Source organism: Daphnia magna, linkage group LG2 (genome assembly GCF_020631705.1).
Source record: "Daphnia magna isolate NIES linkage group LG2, ASM2063170v1.1, whole genome shotgun sequence".
In the NCBI taxonomy this organism is placed as follows: domain Eukaryota; kingdom Metazoa; phylum Arthropoda; class Branchiopoda; order Diplostraca; family Daphniidae; genus Daphnia; species Daphnia magna.
In genome coordinates this window covers 12938008-12952139 of record NC_059183.1, presented here as the reverse complement: position 1 = coordinate 12952139, position 14132 = coordinate 12938008, and the positions used below count along the sequence as shown (strand labels likewise).

Sequence of the window (14132 nt, the reverse complement as noted above, 5' to 3'; positions counted from 1 at the left end):
ACAAATGAAGAGCTTGGAGCGCTGGCTGCGACCCCTATTCTCTCCCTTCTCTTCTGCGAGTCGGTTCAGTTTTCATAGTCCCAGTGCCATTTTCACAGAAGACGACACAGACGGCCGAACCCAAAGGGCGTTCCCGGTTCAGTGCTGCTGCGTTCTCCCATCGTCTGGATCTGTTTCTGTTTCGACCCATTCACTTGACGTCCACTCAGCCCGATCGCCTTACACAACTGCGGTCGACAAATTGCAATTAAAGCGTCGCCTTGAGGTGAAAACAACCCATCTAACCGCGGCCCGTTCGTTCTACTATACTCGTACAAACGCCATCGAAAAACTTCTCTGTGGGTGTGTGTGTGTATGTGTGCCTGTATAGAGTGTGTGTGTGTGCCTATCCGTCTGGTGCCAGTGTGGGAGAAAAACACTCACATCCGACGACGACTATTTCGCCAGTTTGCTGCTTCCTTTAACTTTTCCAACAAACAACAACCATGGGTGAGTTATTTTGTGGAATGCTTCTTATTCTTCTTTTTATATCCACGTAATAAGGAAACGAGTCCAACCTTGAAACGAAATGACGACGAATATAGCCAAAAGAAGCATCAAGAAACGAGAAAAAAAAGAGAGGCAAAAGTAGAAGAAGATGGAGGACAGAAACGTAAATCAGAACCCAACCAAAACCGCAGTGTGTCGTATCTTCTCCCCCCACTCCATTTTATTTCTTCTCTTTCACCAACAGCTGTATAATTAATAATCTTTTATCCATAGACTATCAATTCTAATTGATCCCGACGGTAATAGCACTTTTGGGAAATCGTCGTCACGGTCATGTCTTTTGGTATCGTGTTCTCGCCGGTTCGTGTGTTTTTTCCCCACTTGGAGCGTGACGTCATGTACACAAGACGCCTTTTAAAAATTGTCTGAAAAATAGCTGTTTCTCATTTTCACAGAGAGAGAGAGGTAATAATTTAGGCATTGAATGACACGACCTTCCCCCCTTTCTTTCTGATTCTCGGTGAAAGGCGATATTTGATATTCACAGGGATTATCTAACGACTACCACTACTATTGTCACATATGCGAGCATGCAGGGGAAAAAGGTGTGGTAGTAGTGGCGCCGACGAAAGATGGACATGGCTGGCGTCGCCGTCGTTGCACATGAAGTAAAAATGGTTCGCACACACACACACAAGACATTCGAAATATGTGGACGCCGGAGGGACAGAAAAAGCCCCTTCCGGGCTTTTTTATTCCGCAGGAGAAGGGGGGAGTTGCGTATGTGTGAGGGTGAAATGAAAAGAAAAAAGCCTTTACGTTCGGTATAGCGTGGAAAGGCGTCGCGACGTTATAAAAGGAAGCGTCTTTGCACGCTCGGAAAAGTTTCTTGTCCAGTCGACTCTTTGCGTTCGACGGCGCTTCGCCAGGCCGCGTCCCCTCCTTTAATCGTGAGCATCGATTCCCGATTTGGTAAAAAAAATAAAATAGAGAGAAATTTGACATTTGCGTGACAAAGATAATTTTTCTAAAAAATTTATTCGTTTTTTTTTTCAGAAAGAAATCAACCCCCATTGGAATTTTGTTTTGTGTTTAAAAAAAAAAAAAGGAGGGCTTTATTTTTTGTTGTTGTGCGAGAGGGGGAAAAGTGCGCTACTCCGGAGAATTCTATTTTCTGCTTCTTCATCCCGTCCGCATTTCCAAAGTTTTTTTTTTTTTCCTTTCTCCCTTGCGACGTCATTATTATTTAAGCAGTGCGTTGCAGTGTGCTCATCTCCCCAATGGATTACTTTTGAAACGAATTGATACATAAAACCCAAAAATCCTTCAAAAAAAAGATGGTGATCCTGTGGACCAATTTGGAAGGCGAGAAGGTCGAACCGAGCCCGACGTCTCAAAGGCCAATACCTGAACATGGCCGGAATAACAGCAATGGCCAATTGAGTTTGAAACGGCGGGTCCAGGTGGCATTGAAACCGTCGTTACCGTCTCTTTTCTTACCCCTCATCAAACCGAACGATGAAAACAGCAACGGTCGTGCGGCTTCAGAAACGTACAGTCCCGGAGCGAATACCGATAGCGTCAGTTTGCCCAGCTCGTTGGATAGTTCACCCACATTGCCAGATGACGATCTGCTGCGATTGGTAGTTATCCGATCGCGAGATTTATCACCTGATTCAGGTGTTCTCATCCAGTACGAACCCACTCCCTCGCCGTCCGTTCCGGTCAATCCAGTCAGGCCGACAACGTTACCCGCGCAGCGGGCCAAACCACCAAAGACATTACCCATCATTTATGGTACTGAGAATTTTCTTCCAACGGCCACAAAAAAAAATATTGCCAAAAATCCCGCTGCTCTTTTCTCTCCAACTCGTTCAAATATCGTTCAGCTGGAACGATTCTTCTTTGTTTTGGCTATAGAGACTGTTTTAACTTTGTTATCAAATGTCATTCTTTTGTTTCTTTGGGATTTATTAGCTTGCGAGGAGAAGCTGATCACCGTCGAAATGGGTAACATCCGTCTGTAGATGAACATTGAAACTGTAGAATGGAGTATTTTATTAACATTCAAAATTCCCTTGCAAATGACAGTGTTTTCTATTAGGCTATTTTTGTGTGTGTGTGTGTGTTTGTGTTAAAACTGTTATCATTTTTACAATCATTTAGGCAAGACGCATTGTCAAAGCTGCAAGAAGAAATGCTCGGGCGAGGTGCTTCGCGTGCAGGACAAATATTTCCACATCCAGTGTTTCAAGTGCCGCGTCTGCCAGAATTCTTTGGCACAGGGAGGCTTCTTTTGCAAAGACGGCGACTACTATTGCACGCGGGATTATCAGGACCGTTTCGGCACCAAGTGTTCTCATTGCGGACGCTTCGTCGAAGGGGAAGTGGTCACCGCTCTGGGGAAGACGTACCACAGCAGCTGCTTCACTTGCGCCCGTTGCAGGTCATTGCCGTTTTCTTATTTATTTTGTTGTTGTTGATTTTTCGGGGGTTTTTTCAGCCATTTCTTTTTTCGGTGAAACCCACAAAAATTATCCCGCGCGACTCGCTCGAATGCCATCGGGGTCTTTGACTGGAAGCAACACACTTTTTTATTTGTTAATATCTGTGTAGTACGCAAGCGTATTTCATCGTTGGTAGTGTCGGTACCACCTCCTGTGGTTTTGAGGCAAGCAGTTAAAGAGGAAGTGGTCAACTGTGCCGAATTGTTTTTTTGTTTTTTTCTTTTGGCCAGCTGTAGTAGTCGAAAAAAATTGCCAACTGCTTTTTCTGCCTTGCGTCAGCTTTTATAACGCGGTGTACAATGCAATCGGGTGAAATCGATCGACCGGCAAAAGGATTACACGCAAAAATATATACAGTACAATTTTCGTGTTTTATAACCAGCCCGTTTGCCACAACCATTGTGACGGAACATGTGGGCCGAATCGGTTCGCGTGATTGTTCAAAGAGTCGCTGGAAAATGGGATGAAACCTAGAAAATCAAGATTTGTTATTGGGCATTTTCAATAGGGTACAAACAGAAAATGAATGAAAACAGAGTAGAGGCCATTAGATCAATTCAAGTGGGTTGCCTGCTCCGGTTAGATAATAATAGATTTTCTTTTTGTTTTTGATTTGAAACACATTTGAAAATGGTGCTGTCATCTCAAGAGTTTCTGACTGCTGGAACAGACGAAACTGATAATTTTCCAATGCCGCGTTATTGATTTCCTTTTTCCATGTAAACAGGCAACCGTTTCCTTCAGGGGAACGGGTGACCTTTACAGGCAAAGAAGTTCTCTGTCCGAAATGTGTCCAAATTCCCGTCATGACGGCCACGCCATCGCCGCCGATGAAACCCGCCCGTTCCAGTCCGACACCGAGCTCGCCCGTCTCGAACAGTGGAGTCAACACGTCATCGTCGACAACGCGTGAGTGTGAAAGCAATCAATAAATAATCAGGAAAAAAAAAACTGAGGAATGTTGTTTACTAATCGAAAAAAAAAAATCATTTCTTTTTTCTTTTCCCCAATTTCAGAATGCACCGGCTGCGCAAAAGAGATTGTTGAAGGCCAGGCTTTGATTGCGTTAGACTCGCAGTGGCACGTCTGGTGTTTCAAGTGTGTAACTTGCAACACCCTCTTGCACGGAGAGTACATGGGAAAGTATGTCGACTATTTATCATCGTCAGCCACTTGGCTACCTCCCGTCTCTCTTTAGCAGACAAACAACGAAATTCGTTTTGACGGACGTTGATTTAAAAAAATTATTTTCCCTTTGATCACGTACAGGGATGGACTGCCCTACTGCGAGAAAGATTATCAGCGACAATTCGGCGTCAAGTGTGACCACTGCGAGCGCTTTATCGCCGGCAAAGTCCTTCAGGTAAGAATGTGACACACATTATGATAATTTGTCGGGAAGAGGACACTTTGAACCTAACGAATGATTTTTGTTTTGAAATGAAGGCCGGAGATAACCATCATTTTCATCCGACTTGTGCCCGTTGTTCAAAATGTGGCGACCCTTTCGGCGATGGCGAAGAAATGTTTCTTCAAGTGAGTTGATTTTTAAAGATACGCAACAAACGCACGTCTTTCATTCAAATGCTTTCATGTAGGGCTCAGCTATTTGGCACCCGCGATGTGGCCCCGGCCCTGGCCAAAACACAAACGGAAACATCACATTGTATCTGAACGGCGCTAATCAAAACCAAGGACAAGACGATAAAGACGACCGTTTCAGTTCGACAGCCGGAAGCGAATTTCAAGTACATTTCCCATCTCCCCTCCCCCCACCCTTCTCAATGAGAAAAAAAAACAATTAACGCTTTTTGTTTTGTTTTAATCATAAAATCCCAGCTACGTCTAACGATGTTGCTCGATTGTTTCTCCTCGTTTTCTTTTTTTTTTCATTATTATTTAATTTATTTTTCTTTTAGTTTTCCATGAGATCCAGGACCCCTAGTGTCAATGGTTCCGTTTGTCCCAGTCCCTATGGTAGCATGCATAAAAAGGTTAATTTCCCTATATACTCAGTTCCTCTCAGTCTTTCGTTTGCCACGTCTAAACCAAAACGTGTATTTAAATGCTTACACCAACATTTTTTTCTTTTTCAAATACGGCATAATCAATTAACCATTCTTTTGTGCAATTGTTCTTCTCTCTTTTCCTCTGTCATCATTTTAGCTCTCTTCAGCACGAACGTTAAGTCCTGGCCTGATCCTACGCGACTATGGCAAAAGGAGTCCTGCACCTCCAGAAGACATCACTCGTTTGTACACCTACAGTTACTTGACGGAAGAGCCTACCATGGGCTATTTAAGGAAACCAATCGATCCTTACGATCGGCCACCAAAGTCGCCCCATTTCCACCGACCTCAGGGTAAATTTCAACAGTTTTAAATTTTCGGGGGGAGTATTTTTCATTTCATTTTCTTGCGTGTTACAGTCGGTGGTCTCAGCAATAAGAGGAGCAGCTTACCATACAGATTGAACCACAAACCGGGCATGAAAGCGCTGCTGGATCAAATGGAAAGAGAGACTCCCAGACCCAAGTCCCCTCACATGAATAACGAAGAACCTATCGAGTTGGCTCACTATCCTAACGCTAACCGGTAAATATTTTGATTACACATTTTGTATGCGAAAGGATCAGTTGGTTTTTATATCCTTTTTTTTTCTGTATATTTGTTTCAGACCAAGACCTGGTGATCCACCACGTATCGAGCGTGACGACTTCCCGGCCCCACCCTATCCTTACACAGATCCGGAACGTCGTCGTCGTTGGTCTGAATCTTCTAAAAAGATTTCAGTTTCGGACAGTAACGATTTTGACGATCGAAGCTACGAACCTAGAGACGTCGTCGATGGCGAAATTGACGAAGGCACACCTGACGATCCTAAAGTTAAAGTAATTCTTTTCAATTTCAATGGATTTTCAGTTCGCATCTGAATAACCCACGTTATCGTTTTTTTGTTTTTTTAGAAAAGCGAAGCTGAGCTGTCCAAAATCGCTACGGGAATCGGCAAAGTCTTTCTGCACAACCTAAAAGAACGCGAGAAATTTCGCCAGTGGAAAATGAGCCACTTGGATCCGCGCAACGCTTCTCGCACTCCTTCTGCAAACAAGGTGAATGTCGATTAGATTTTTATTGTTTTGTATTTCTAACTTAATTTGATGGTATATCGATTTGTTAATCAGGAACCGCCGTTGCGTTTGCGCTACGAGAGTCCAATCAACGCATCGCCTTCCCGTTTCAAGGATCACCCGCGACCTTTCGATTACGAGGAGCCTGAATTGGACAGGCAATCAACCCATCGCTCTTCACTTGGTCGATCCATTGGCACTCTTCCCACCTATAATGGTACTTTCTAAAGAAATGACGACATAAGAAACTTTCTTTATTTGTAAACAACCGAATGCAGTTTGTTTTTATCATTCCCTGTCCGCTTTTTTTTTTTTTTGTTTTTTTACATTTCTATTTGCAAATCGCTTGATTTGTGACTTTCGTTTGGTTGCACGTTCATTGATCGTTCCGGTTGGTTTCGATTGCTTTAGAACAAAACGCCATTTTCGCTTTTATAGTCACGAAAAGGCATTCAGTAATTGTGTGGCTGTGGTTGATGTTATTTCAGTTTGGATTCTGTTGATTTCATTTATTTATTATTTTCATTTTACATTTCTATTGTCATGACGCAACTTGTTTTTAACAAACACGCAAAAAACAAACAAACAAACGAAATAGTCGTGTCATCCCGCAGTCCACCTAGACCTGGCTACACATTGAAGTCATCCACATTGCCCGTCAACGGTCGTCAAAATGGCGGAGACTATATGGTAATTTCGCTTTTCTCTTTTTTAGCTCTATTTTGTTTAAGACTTTTTCAGGCACCAAAATATGCGCCATAAACAAAAAAAAACAGGTACGATCAACAGCTTTCTTTTGCATGTCTCGGGCCTTTTTGTTATCGTTGTTTGCTTTGCTGACTGTGCTGTCCTTCCTACGTTGCGCGTTTCCAGCTCCACTATTTCCATAGTATTTCTATTGTCTAGGAAATTGTAAATATTTTACGTAGAACTGACCATTGTTGCTCAACATCTATCTCACTTAAATGTCTGACTATATTCTTCTGTCTTTCCTATTTGCTTTTCATTTCTCCTTATAACGTTCATGTCGCTTGTCTTTCCCTCTTCGATGGACAAAATAGTGGTGAGCGCATTGCGCTATGTTCCAAAACCCGGATACGGCTTCGCTCCCACACCACGCTCCCACACATTTACGGTAGGTGTCATTTATAATTTCATAGAGTTTAGCCCCATCCAGGAAGAAAATAAGATCGTCTGTTTGTTTCGCTCTTCGTCATATCTGACGTATATCGATTTCATAAATTCCATTTTTTGGATTTGAAAATGTAAAGGGAGACTACGCTTTGGGAGGAGGACTTGCTGAACAGTCACAGCACACGGATTTCGGGTCGAACAAATCCGACAGTAAGTTATCTTCATCAATTTCAGAAATAACGCATCAGTTTCAATGTGTGTTTCATTGCGTTTCAGTTTCAGCCGTTTCGTTGACGGAATCCGATCGCCGAGCCTTAGCACCTGATCTGCGGAGTAGCAACACGTACAGTAGCCATTTGGGCGGTGGCGGAATGGTATCCAACACGCCGCGTCCACACTCGCAACAAGGTTTCCGACCCATGCTAATGCCCGTCACGACTACCAGTAGCCATGCACTTCCGCCTCAATCGGCTCCTTTCCGCGGCCACACTCATTTGCGACGCTCCCTTCCCAACATGTCGGCTGCCGCTTTGGCTGCACAACAAGCGCTGGCCAACGAGCCGCCGAAAATCTATCCAGCTCATCTGTTGTTTACGACCAACTACAGACTTCCGGTCGACGTCGATCGCTGTCAGTTAGAGGTAAGGCATTATTTACGCTTGTTCATTTTCAACCCTTCAGGTCTATTTTAAAAACTCTATTTTTCTTCTCTCTCCCCCCTTCTCGTTTTATCTTTTTTTTTCTTTCCTAGCGTCACTTGTCGGATACAGAATTTGAAGCCATTTTCCAGATGACACGCTCGGAATTCTACCGCATCCCGCCCTGGAAGCGTAATGAAATCAAGAAACGCTTCCGGTTGTTTTAAAATCGAAATTGTTGGAGGGAACGTGGATCGTGTTTTGCAACTCGCGAAATTCCTCGACTGCAGCAACACCGCTAAAAGGATTTGATGGAATTTTGTTATTTAGCTTTTGTTTTTTTTTGTTTTTTGTTTTTGTTTTTCTTTAATAGGGGTAGGGTGGGGTGGGCAGGAATGACGCTTATGGTTTGCTAAGTGGAGTAAGGACAATCGATTTGTGCATCGCCTAATCAGTGTAGGCGGAAAACAAGATATTTTTCTTTTGGCATTCTTGCGAAGCTATTGGAGCTTCATCAAACAAAAACAAACAAAAAATCGGCAATTGGCAAATTCTAAACCGACGATTTTCTTTTTAGAAGAAAAAAAAAAAGGAGTTTTTGCGTGAAGACCGATGATATTGATAACACCCAGTTGAAACTGGTTATTATTGCATCGCAGTACCAAACCAGTTGATGAAAAATCAAGTGGAACGATTTCTTTACCTTGTTTGGAATCGTTTTCATCCGGACGGCCTTGAAGCATTTTTTTTTTTTTTACATCTTATTTTATTTATTTTTTTATTTTTGTTGGTAAAAGAAAGAAAGGGAAATGATTAGCAACTATTTTTTAATGGGCACTAAAAATGGGAAGGATAAAAATCGCAGCAACTCTCCGAAATAGTAGCGCTGTTTATTTCTATTATTTTTTGAGAGAGAGGGGAAACTGGATCAGCATCAATTTCCCTACAAGAAAAAAAAAAAAGTAGATTCAATTATATTTTGCTATAGAGCTATCAAATTATTGTTTCTTTCTCTTCTCTTCTTTCTTTTCCCTCTGAACGGAATAATCCCCGACAACAAGTTTTTCTTGACCATAATATTATTGCCTGAATACTTGGATCACGTGTATAACGAAGGTAGCTTTGAATTTCTGATAGGGTTTTGGTATTTCAAGAGCAATCAAGCTGTTTCCAATATCCATGTCTTGTAAACAATCTTTTTAAGTGGGCAGCTTTCTAAACATCACAAAGGAAAACAGGCAGCAGGTGCTCCCAAAAAGGAAGTAAAATATAAAACAAAAATATATTGTTGAACGAAAAACCATTCATCGCAGAATGGACGAGATGTGTCTGGTTTTCTTCTATTTCGAGGGACGTCACTCTTTTTTCGTATTTAAAATTGCCTATAACGTCTACTAAAAATAGCATTTTGGCATTTCACTTTTCCTCCATCTAATGTTCTTCATTTCTATAATAACACACACCCAACTGTTGTGACTTACTTTTGGATTTTCCCTTGTCTGTGTCCTAGTCGCTTCTGGATTGCAAAAAAAAAAAAAGAAAAAAAAATATTCATTTATTTAAAGCAACAAAAAAGGTCATTTTACTCTCTACCGAAACCCAAACATTTTTTTGAATACATGTAATCGACTTCATTTTTGCGTTTCTTTTTTATTTTCATTTAAAACATGGTGCTTATGAAAAAGGAGTTACGATTTCCTTTTCAACATTTGAAAATTCCCGCGTTTGGATTTTCCGGTTGTTCTTTAGCCTGCACCTTCATCACTTCCTATGACATTTCGCACAATAACAAGCACTGATTGAAATTTGCATAGACAAGATAAAAAAAAAACTACTTTAGCATGTCGTGATCATGATGGAAGAGAAAGGCGTAAGAAAACAGGATCATCGACCTTCTTGTGACTCACCGCTCCAATCCACACCCATGTCAAATGAGTGAAATCCGGTGAAACCGCATTTTAAGCAACCAACTTTATCGATAACGTGGTAACATACATCCTGTGGAGCAAATTTGTTATTTCTATAAAGCCGTCTTCCAACATCTAATTCTCATTAGTAGAGCAAGTGTTTTCCCTGTTGGATTCAATGGCTGTCAAGAGTTTCAATACACCTCAAAGAAAAGTCAGTGATCCAGATTTGATATACAAAATAGTTTCATGGGACCAAGCAGAAGTGGAGAAATATCTGACTGAGGTTTGTGAAATTTTTTAAAAAGGCTATAGAGTAGTGTCATCAAATTACACTTATTCAACTCTTAACAGAATGGAATACATGGGTGTGGATTTGCATTGGCAGCAAATTCGATTGATGGAGAAGCCTTCCTTAATTTAAATAATCAAACATTGGCAAGTTGGGAAATACCAATAATAAAGCGCTCTAAAATAATAGCATTGCTAAATGAATTGGGATCTGAGAGTAGCAGAAAAAGTGCTATAGTAACAGCACACGTGAGACAAAAAAAAGTAGCTTCCTATCTTGAATTTGTACAGATTCCTACAGCTGCATCTCCTACACTCAGAACTTTATGTTCTGGGAAACCAAGTATTATACTCAACAATTATTTTTTAGTCACTCTTTACTACAATTAATTCATATAAAACTCAGAAATTCCTAAAAAACCAAATTTACCAGTCATACCTCCTAAACCGCAGCACTTGCAAAAAAAACCTATTCCAAAAAAGAGCTTGTCAAAAGGTAGGTATGAATATGACATCAGTTAATTGTAACACACCCTGAGAAATCACTGCTGTTTGCCATTTATTTTAGATGAAACCCAAAAATTGGAGAAAATCCTTGTTCAGGTGTCAAAGGATGCAAATAACAGCACTCTTTACTGTGAATCCGAATATGTAGGTCCTGAAAATACTGAAATATGTACGAAGTCGTCCGTTCACAGTGAATCCGAATACGTAGATCCTGAAAATACTGAAATATGTACGAACTCTTAAGTTGACATTGATTCTATTGGTTGTAATATTAGATGCTGTATTAAAGCGAATGTTTTACTCATGCCAGATACCGAACTAGACGAGGAAAGCCTTACAAGAAGCACCATTGACGCTGTTTCGTTTGAAACTATTCACAATAGAAGAACCCCGTCTCTAGTGCTTTCACCCGACTGCCAGACGGACGAGTCCTCGTCCGGTGACGACGGGGACGCATCACTTACCAACGCCTCTTTTGTAGATAACAAAGTTTCATCTCCCAATAAAAGAAAAGTCCGCAAAAAAAGTACTTTTACCAACTGGCGTAGTTTGCTCGAAGAAAAACTTACCCAAGGTATACAATTATCTAACTAATTTCCACGATAATGCACCTAAATTGAGCTGATGCAAGAACGCGCTTTGTGCTTCAACAGCGTCTGTAGACTGGCAAGTAGTAGTACCCGAATCATCTTTCATATTTGCTTTGGGCACTTTATGTTATTAGATGGCCGGTTGGACCACCCTTTCCTATCTCCTGCCCCCGTAGGGCAATCTTGGCTATTACATATCGCCACGGTAGTCGCTTCGTTTCTTGCATTGACTTTCAGTTAGTTATAGATCAGAGACTTATAATGTGGTTACTAGTTCCGTGTTCTTTATTCCAAGCCGTCCAAAGAGAGTAAATTAGACAGGTGGCTTTTATTTTTACACATTCGATAGGGTGAATCCGTAGCACGTGGATGAAGCTTTCAGTCTTTTAACGGCTATGGCTTGTTGCGGATACCTCCGCTTTGCCGGTCCAGCCGCTCGTAATTTACTAAAGAGGCTCGGATGCGCCGCTGTCGAGTGTTGCGTCCGTGGGTCACAGCGCATCCGTCGTAAACTTGTGCCCAAATACGCTTGCCCCTGCGACTTGTTAGCTATGATGGCAGTTCATGGTGAGCCAAAATCCCCTTTTTGTAATAATTTTTGAAATTGACAAAACGATAAGAAGAGTATCGTTAAGCGTCCAAGAAACACAAACATGTTATCGTAGTGATAGCGTTTTTGGCAGGTAGCGATTCCGTTTGGATTTTTGAGATTGTATTAGAAAGGTTTTGGGTGTAAATCTAAGAATAATGTTGTTGTTGACATTGAATTTGGGCAGAGTCCATTGTCAAGGCGAATAGATAACAATAGTTCGGACTTGTTTTGTAGGTTTTCCCTTTGTGTATGGCCTGGAGCAAGTGTGATCATTTTGTGGTTTCCGGTTCCATCTTGATGGCAGGTAGTCTTAATAGTGCTCACGTGGGAAAACTGCAAATTGTTCATGTCTTATAGGATGATGATAAAAGAATTCGAGGGATTTCCGGTTCAGTTTTTTCGTCCTGTTCTTAGAAAACGAGAATAGAATTTGTATTTCGGCGGTGGAAGACTTGCGTCATCAGGCGGTCATCGAACGATAGGGTAGCCGTGTCTGTTGCCCTTGAAATTGGTGGCTTTTCTAGTCTGGTTTTGCTTGGATTCCCTTACTAAATATCGCTTTGTTTCGCAATCAAATTCAAATTTATCAAAATAACAGGTTTTTATTTTTTACCATTTTTGTTTTTTATACAGTAGATCCATGCGGTACTCCACCTCTTCCGCCCGCTCGAAATCAGATTTCCAATCGATGCTCATCGGAGTCAAGTCTCAGTCAATCAGGTATTTCCTTAATTGCCCTCTTTATTTTACTCCTTTTAATCGTTAAGTTTGCTATTACGTCATAGGATCCGAGTCTCGTTCTTCACCTGTCCCGACCCCTCGCAAACTATCTCAGCAGTCCGTTACTTCACAGCTGAGTGTTGGTACTACATTCCCGTTATTCTTTCATCAGCTTTTTAGGTTTCTTTTTATTTTCAAATATCTCAACTTGTTTTTGTTTGCCTTAGCCGAATCACTTCCGTCGCCATCGTACCCGCCACCTCCCGTACCCGTCTCATCTAGACGAATGACACCTGCTAGCCGGCCGAGTCCGGCTCCACTTCAATCAAGTATAATTTCATTGACTTTTTTCAGTATTTAACGTTTTTAATGATTTTATTTTTCTCAAAGACCCGTTCTTTGGAAGTCAAATTATGTTACCTCCGATTCGCAGGAGTCCATCACCGTCGACGTCACAACATACTAGCCCATCGGGAAGTGCACGCAGTAGCAATATATCAACGGATTCAGAAATGGCTAACTATCCGTGGTTCTTCAATGTAGACCGCAAAAAAGCCGAATCTATATTGGCACCACGTAAGTGTTGCAATTCGTAAAGCTCATTTAGTGTTTTAATTCATTGATATGTTTGAATAGTGGGAAACGGAACTTTTCTCATTCGGCCATCCAAGCATGGCGGAGCGAATGCTTCGTTCACGTTGAGCTTGCAGTTTAACAACCGCGTTTTCCACGTACTGATACGTTCGAGAGCCGACGGCAAAATCGCTTTGGGTACCGAAAAGAAGGAAGAGAATGTAACTATATCTAAAGATAATCGCACAATTCTTTTGAATAATTTCTAAAAAGGGCTTGTTTGTTTTGTGTGACAGTGTTTCTACACACTGTATGAGCTAGTTGACTTCCATTACAACGAAGCAATGCAGTTACATTCGGGCTCCAAAGTGACCGGGACAACCCGCCTTACCGGCTGGCCATCCACCTTCACGTAAGAGAGGATCTTTAAATCATCGGTATCGATAGGGCAGATAGCGGTCATTAACTTGTCTTTTAAGTTTGACCTTCGCCTCTGTTCTTTTTCTTTTGAAAAACGTTCAATGCCTACTAGTTACTTGTTCACTAAATTTAGCTGATCGGCATTCGCTGGAAATTTATATTTACTTGGGTGAGAGCATCACGTGAAGAGGATCATAAATCTTGAAAAAGTATTAAGAGAAGTGCAGGTAAATATCGTTTCGTTTAATATTAGCCTTCTTTAAATGAACTCTCTGCCTGTTTGCTATTTACTTGTCGCCTTGTAAGATGTTTACTATAATTTGGTAGCAACACCTCACCATGTAACCGTTATGAAATTTGCAGCAGTTGATGTCGTATTTTCTGTTTTCCTATGAACGTTGTCGAAGCCGTTGCGTGTGTTCAGCATTAGTCACGATCAATTGACTGCAACCCTTTTCTCTTCCCACGATTGCTAGTTTCATATTTTTTTGCACGTTTCCGTTTACACGTGCCGATCGTTAAACTTCCATTTTTTTTAAGACCCACCAAAGAGTCTTGAATTATGTTTTCTCTGAGCACCCTTGTATATGGAAAGCAATAAGCGCGTTCACTTATTGGGGATGACACGAAAACAGTT

The 14132-nt window shown here is 41.4% G+C and overlaps 2 protein-coding genes and 1 long non-coding RNA gene across 7 annotated transcripts; 2 read left to right on the top strand and 1 right to left on the bottom strand.

Annotated features, from left to right (window-relative positions):
* Positions 1 to 1323: 1323 nt before the first annotated feature.
* On the top strand, positions 1324 to 9529 carry LOC116917495 (actin-binding LIM protein 1). 3 transcript variants are annotated; one of them, XM_045168874.1, is made up of 18 exons: positions 1324 to 1461; positions 1546 to 2286; positions 2656 to 2935; positions 3724 to 3905; positions 4013 to 4139; positions 4266 to 4359; positions 4443 to 4532; positions 4595 to 4744; positions 4916 to 4990; positions 5163 to 5358; positions 5425 to 5590; positions 5673 to 5886; positions 5962 to 6105; positions 6178 to 6340; positions 7185 to 7258; positions 7395 to 7467; positions 7534 to 7898; positions 8009 to 9529. In XM_045168874.1, exons 2-18 carry the CDS (start codon positions 1827 to 1829, stop codon positions 8120 to 8122), a joined length of 2967 nt encoding a protein of 988 aa, XP_045024809.1. In that variant the 5' UTR covers positions 1324 to 1461; positions 1546 to 1826; the 3' UTR covers positions 8123 to 9529. The 3 variants fall into 3 exon arrangements, with proteins under 3 accessions (XP_045024809.1, XP_045024810.1, XP_045024808.1); XM_045168873.1 differs by lacking the exon at positions 7185 to 7258 and adding an exon at positions 6722 to 6813 and having other exon boundaries at positions 1326 to 1461; XM_045168875.1 differs by lacking the exons at positions 4916 to 4990; positions 7185 to 7258 and adding an exon at positions 6722 to 6813 and having other exon boundaries at positions 1325 to 1461.
* Positions 8619 to 11040, bottom strand: LOC116917520. Its single transcript, XR_004391170.2, has 3 exons — positions 10902 to 11040; positions 10627 to 10820; positions 8619 to 10562 (listed from the first exon to the last, which is right to left on the bottom strand). It is a non-coding gene; the product is annotated as an uncharacterized LOC116917520 (long non-coding RNA).
* LOC116917503 (B-cell linker protein) lies at positions 9961 to 14130 on the top strand. Of its 3 annotated transcripts, XM_032923001.2 has the most exons (12): positions 9961 to 10088; positions 10157 to 10436; positions 10500 to 10589; positions 10662 to 10829; positions 10911 to 11174; positions 12416 to 12502; positions 12568 to 12645; positions 12730 to 12831; positions 12893 to 13078; positions 13139 to 13296; positions 13372 to 13487; positions 13629 to 14130. In XM_032923001.2, the coding sequence occupies exons 1-12, from the start codon at positions 9981 to 9983 to the stop codon at positions 13630 to 13632; spliced, it is 1641 nt and encodes a 546-aa protein (XP_032778892.2). In that variant the 5' UTR covers positions 9961 to 9980; the 3' UTR covers positions 13633 to 14130. The 3 variants fall into 3 exon arrangements, with proteins under 3 accessions (XP_032778892.2, XP_032778894.2, XP_032778893.2); XM_032923003.2 differs by having other exon boundaries at positions 10662 to 10769; positions 13372 to 14130; XM_032923002.2 differs by having other exon boundaries at positions 12419 to 12502; positions 13372 to 14130.
* The last annotated feature ends 2 nt before the right edge of the window (positions 14131 to 14132 follow it).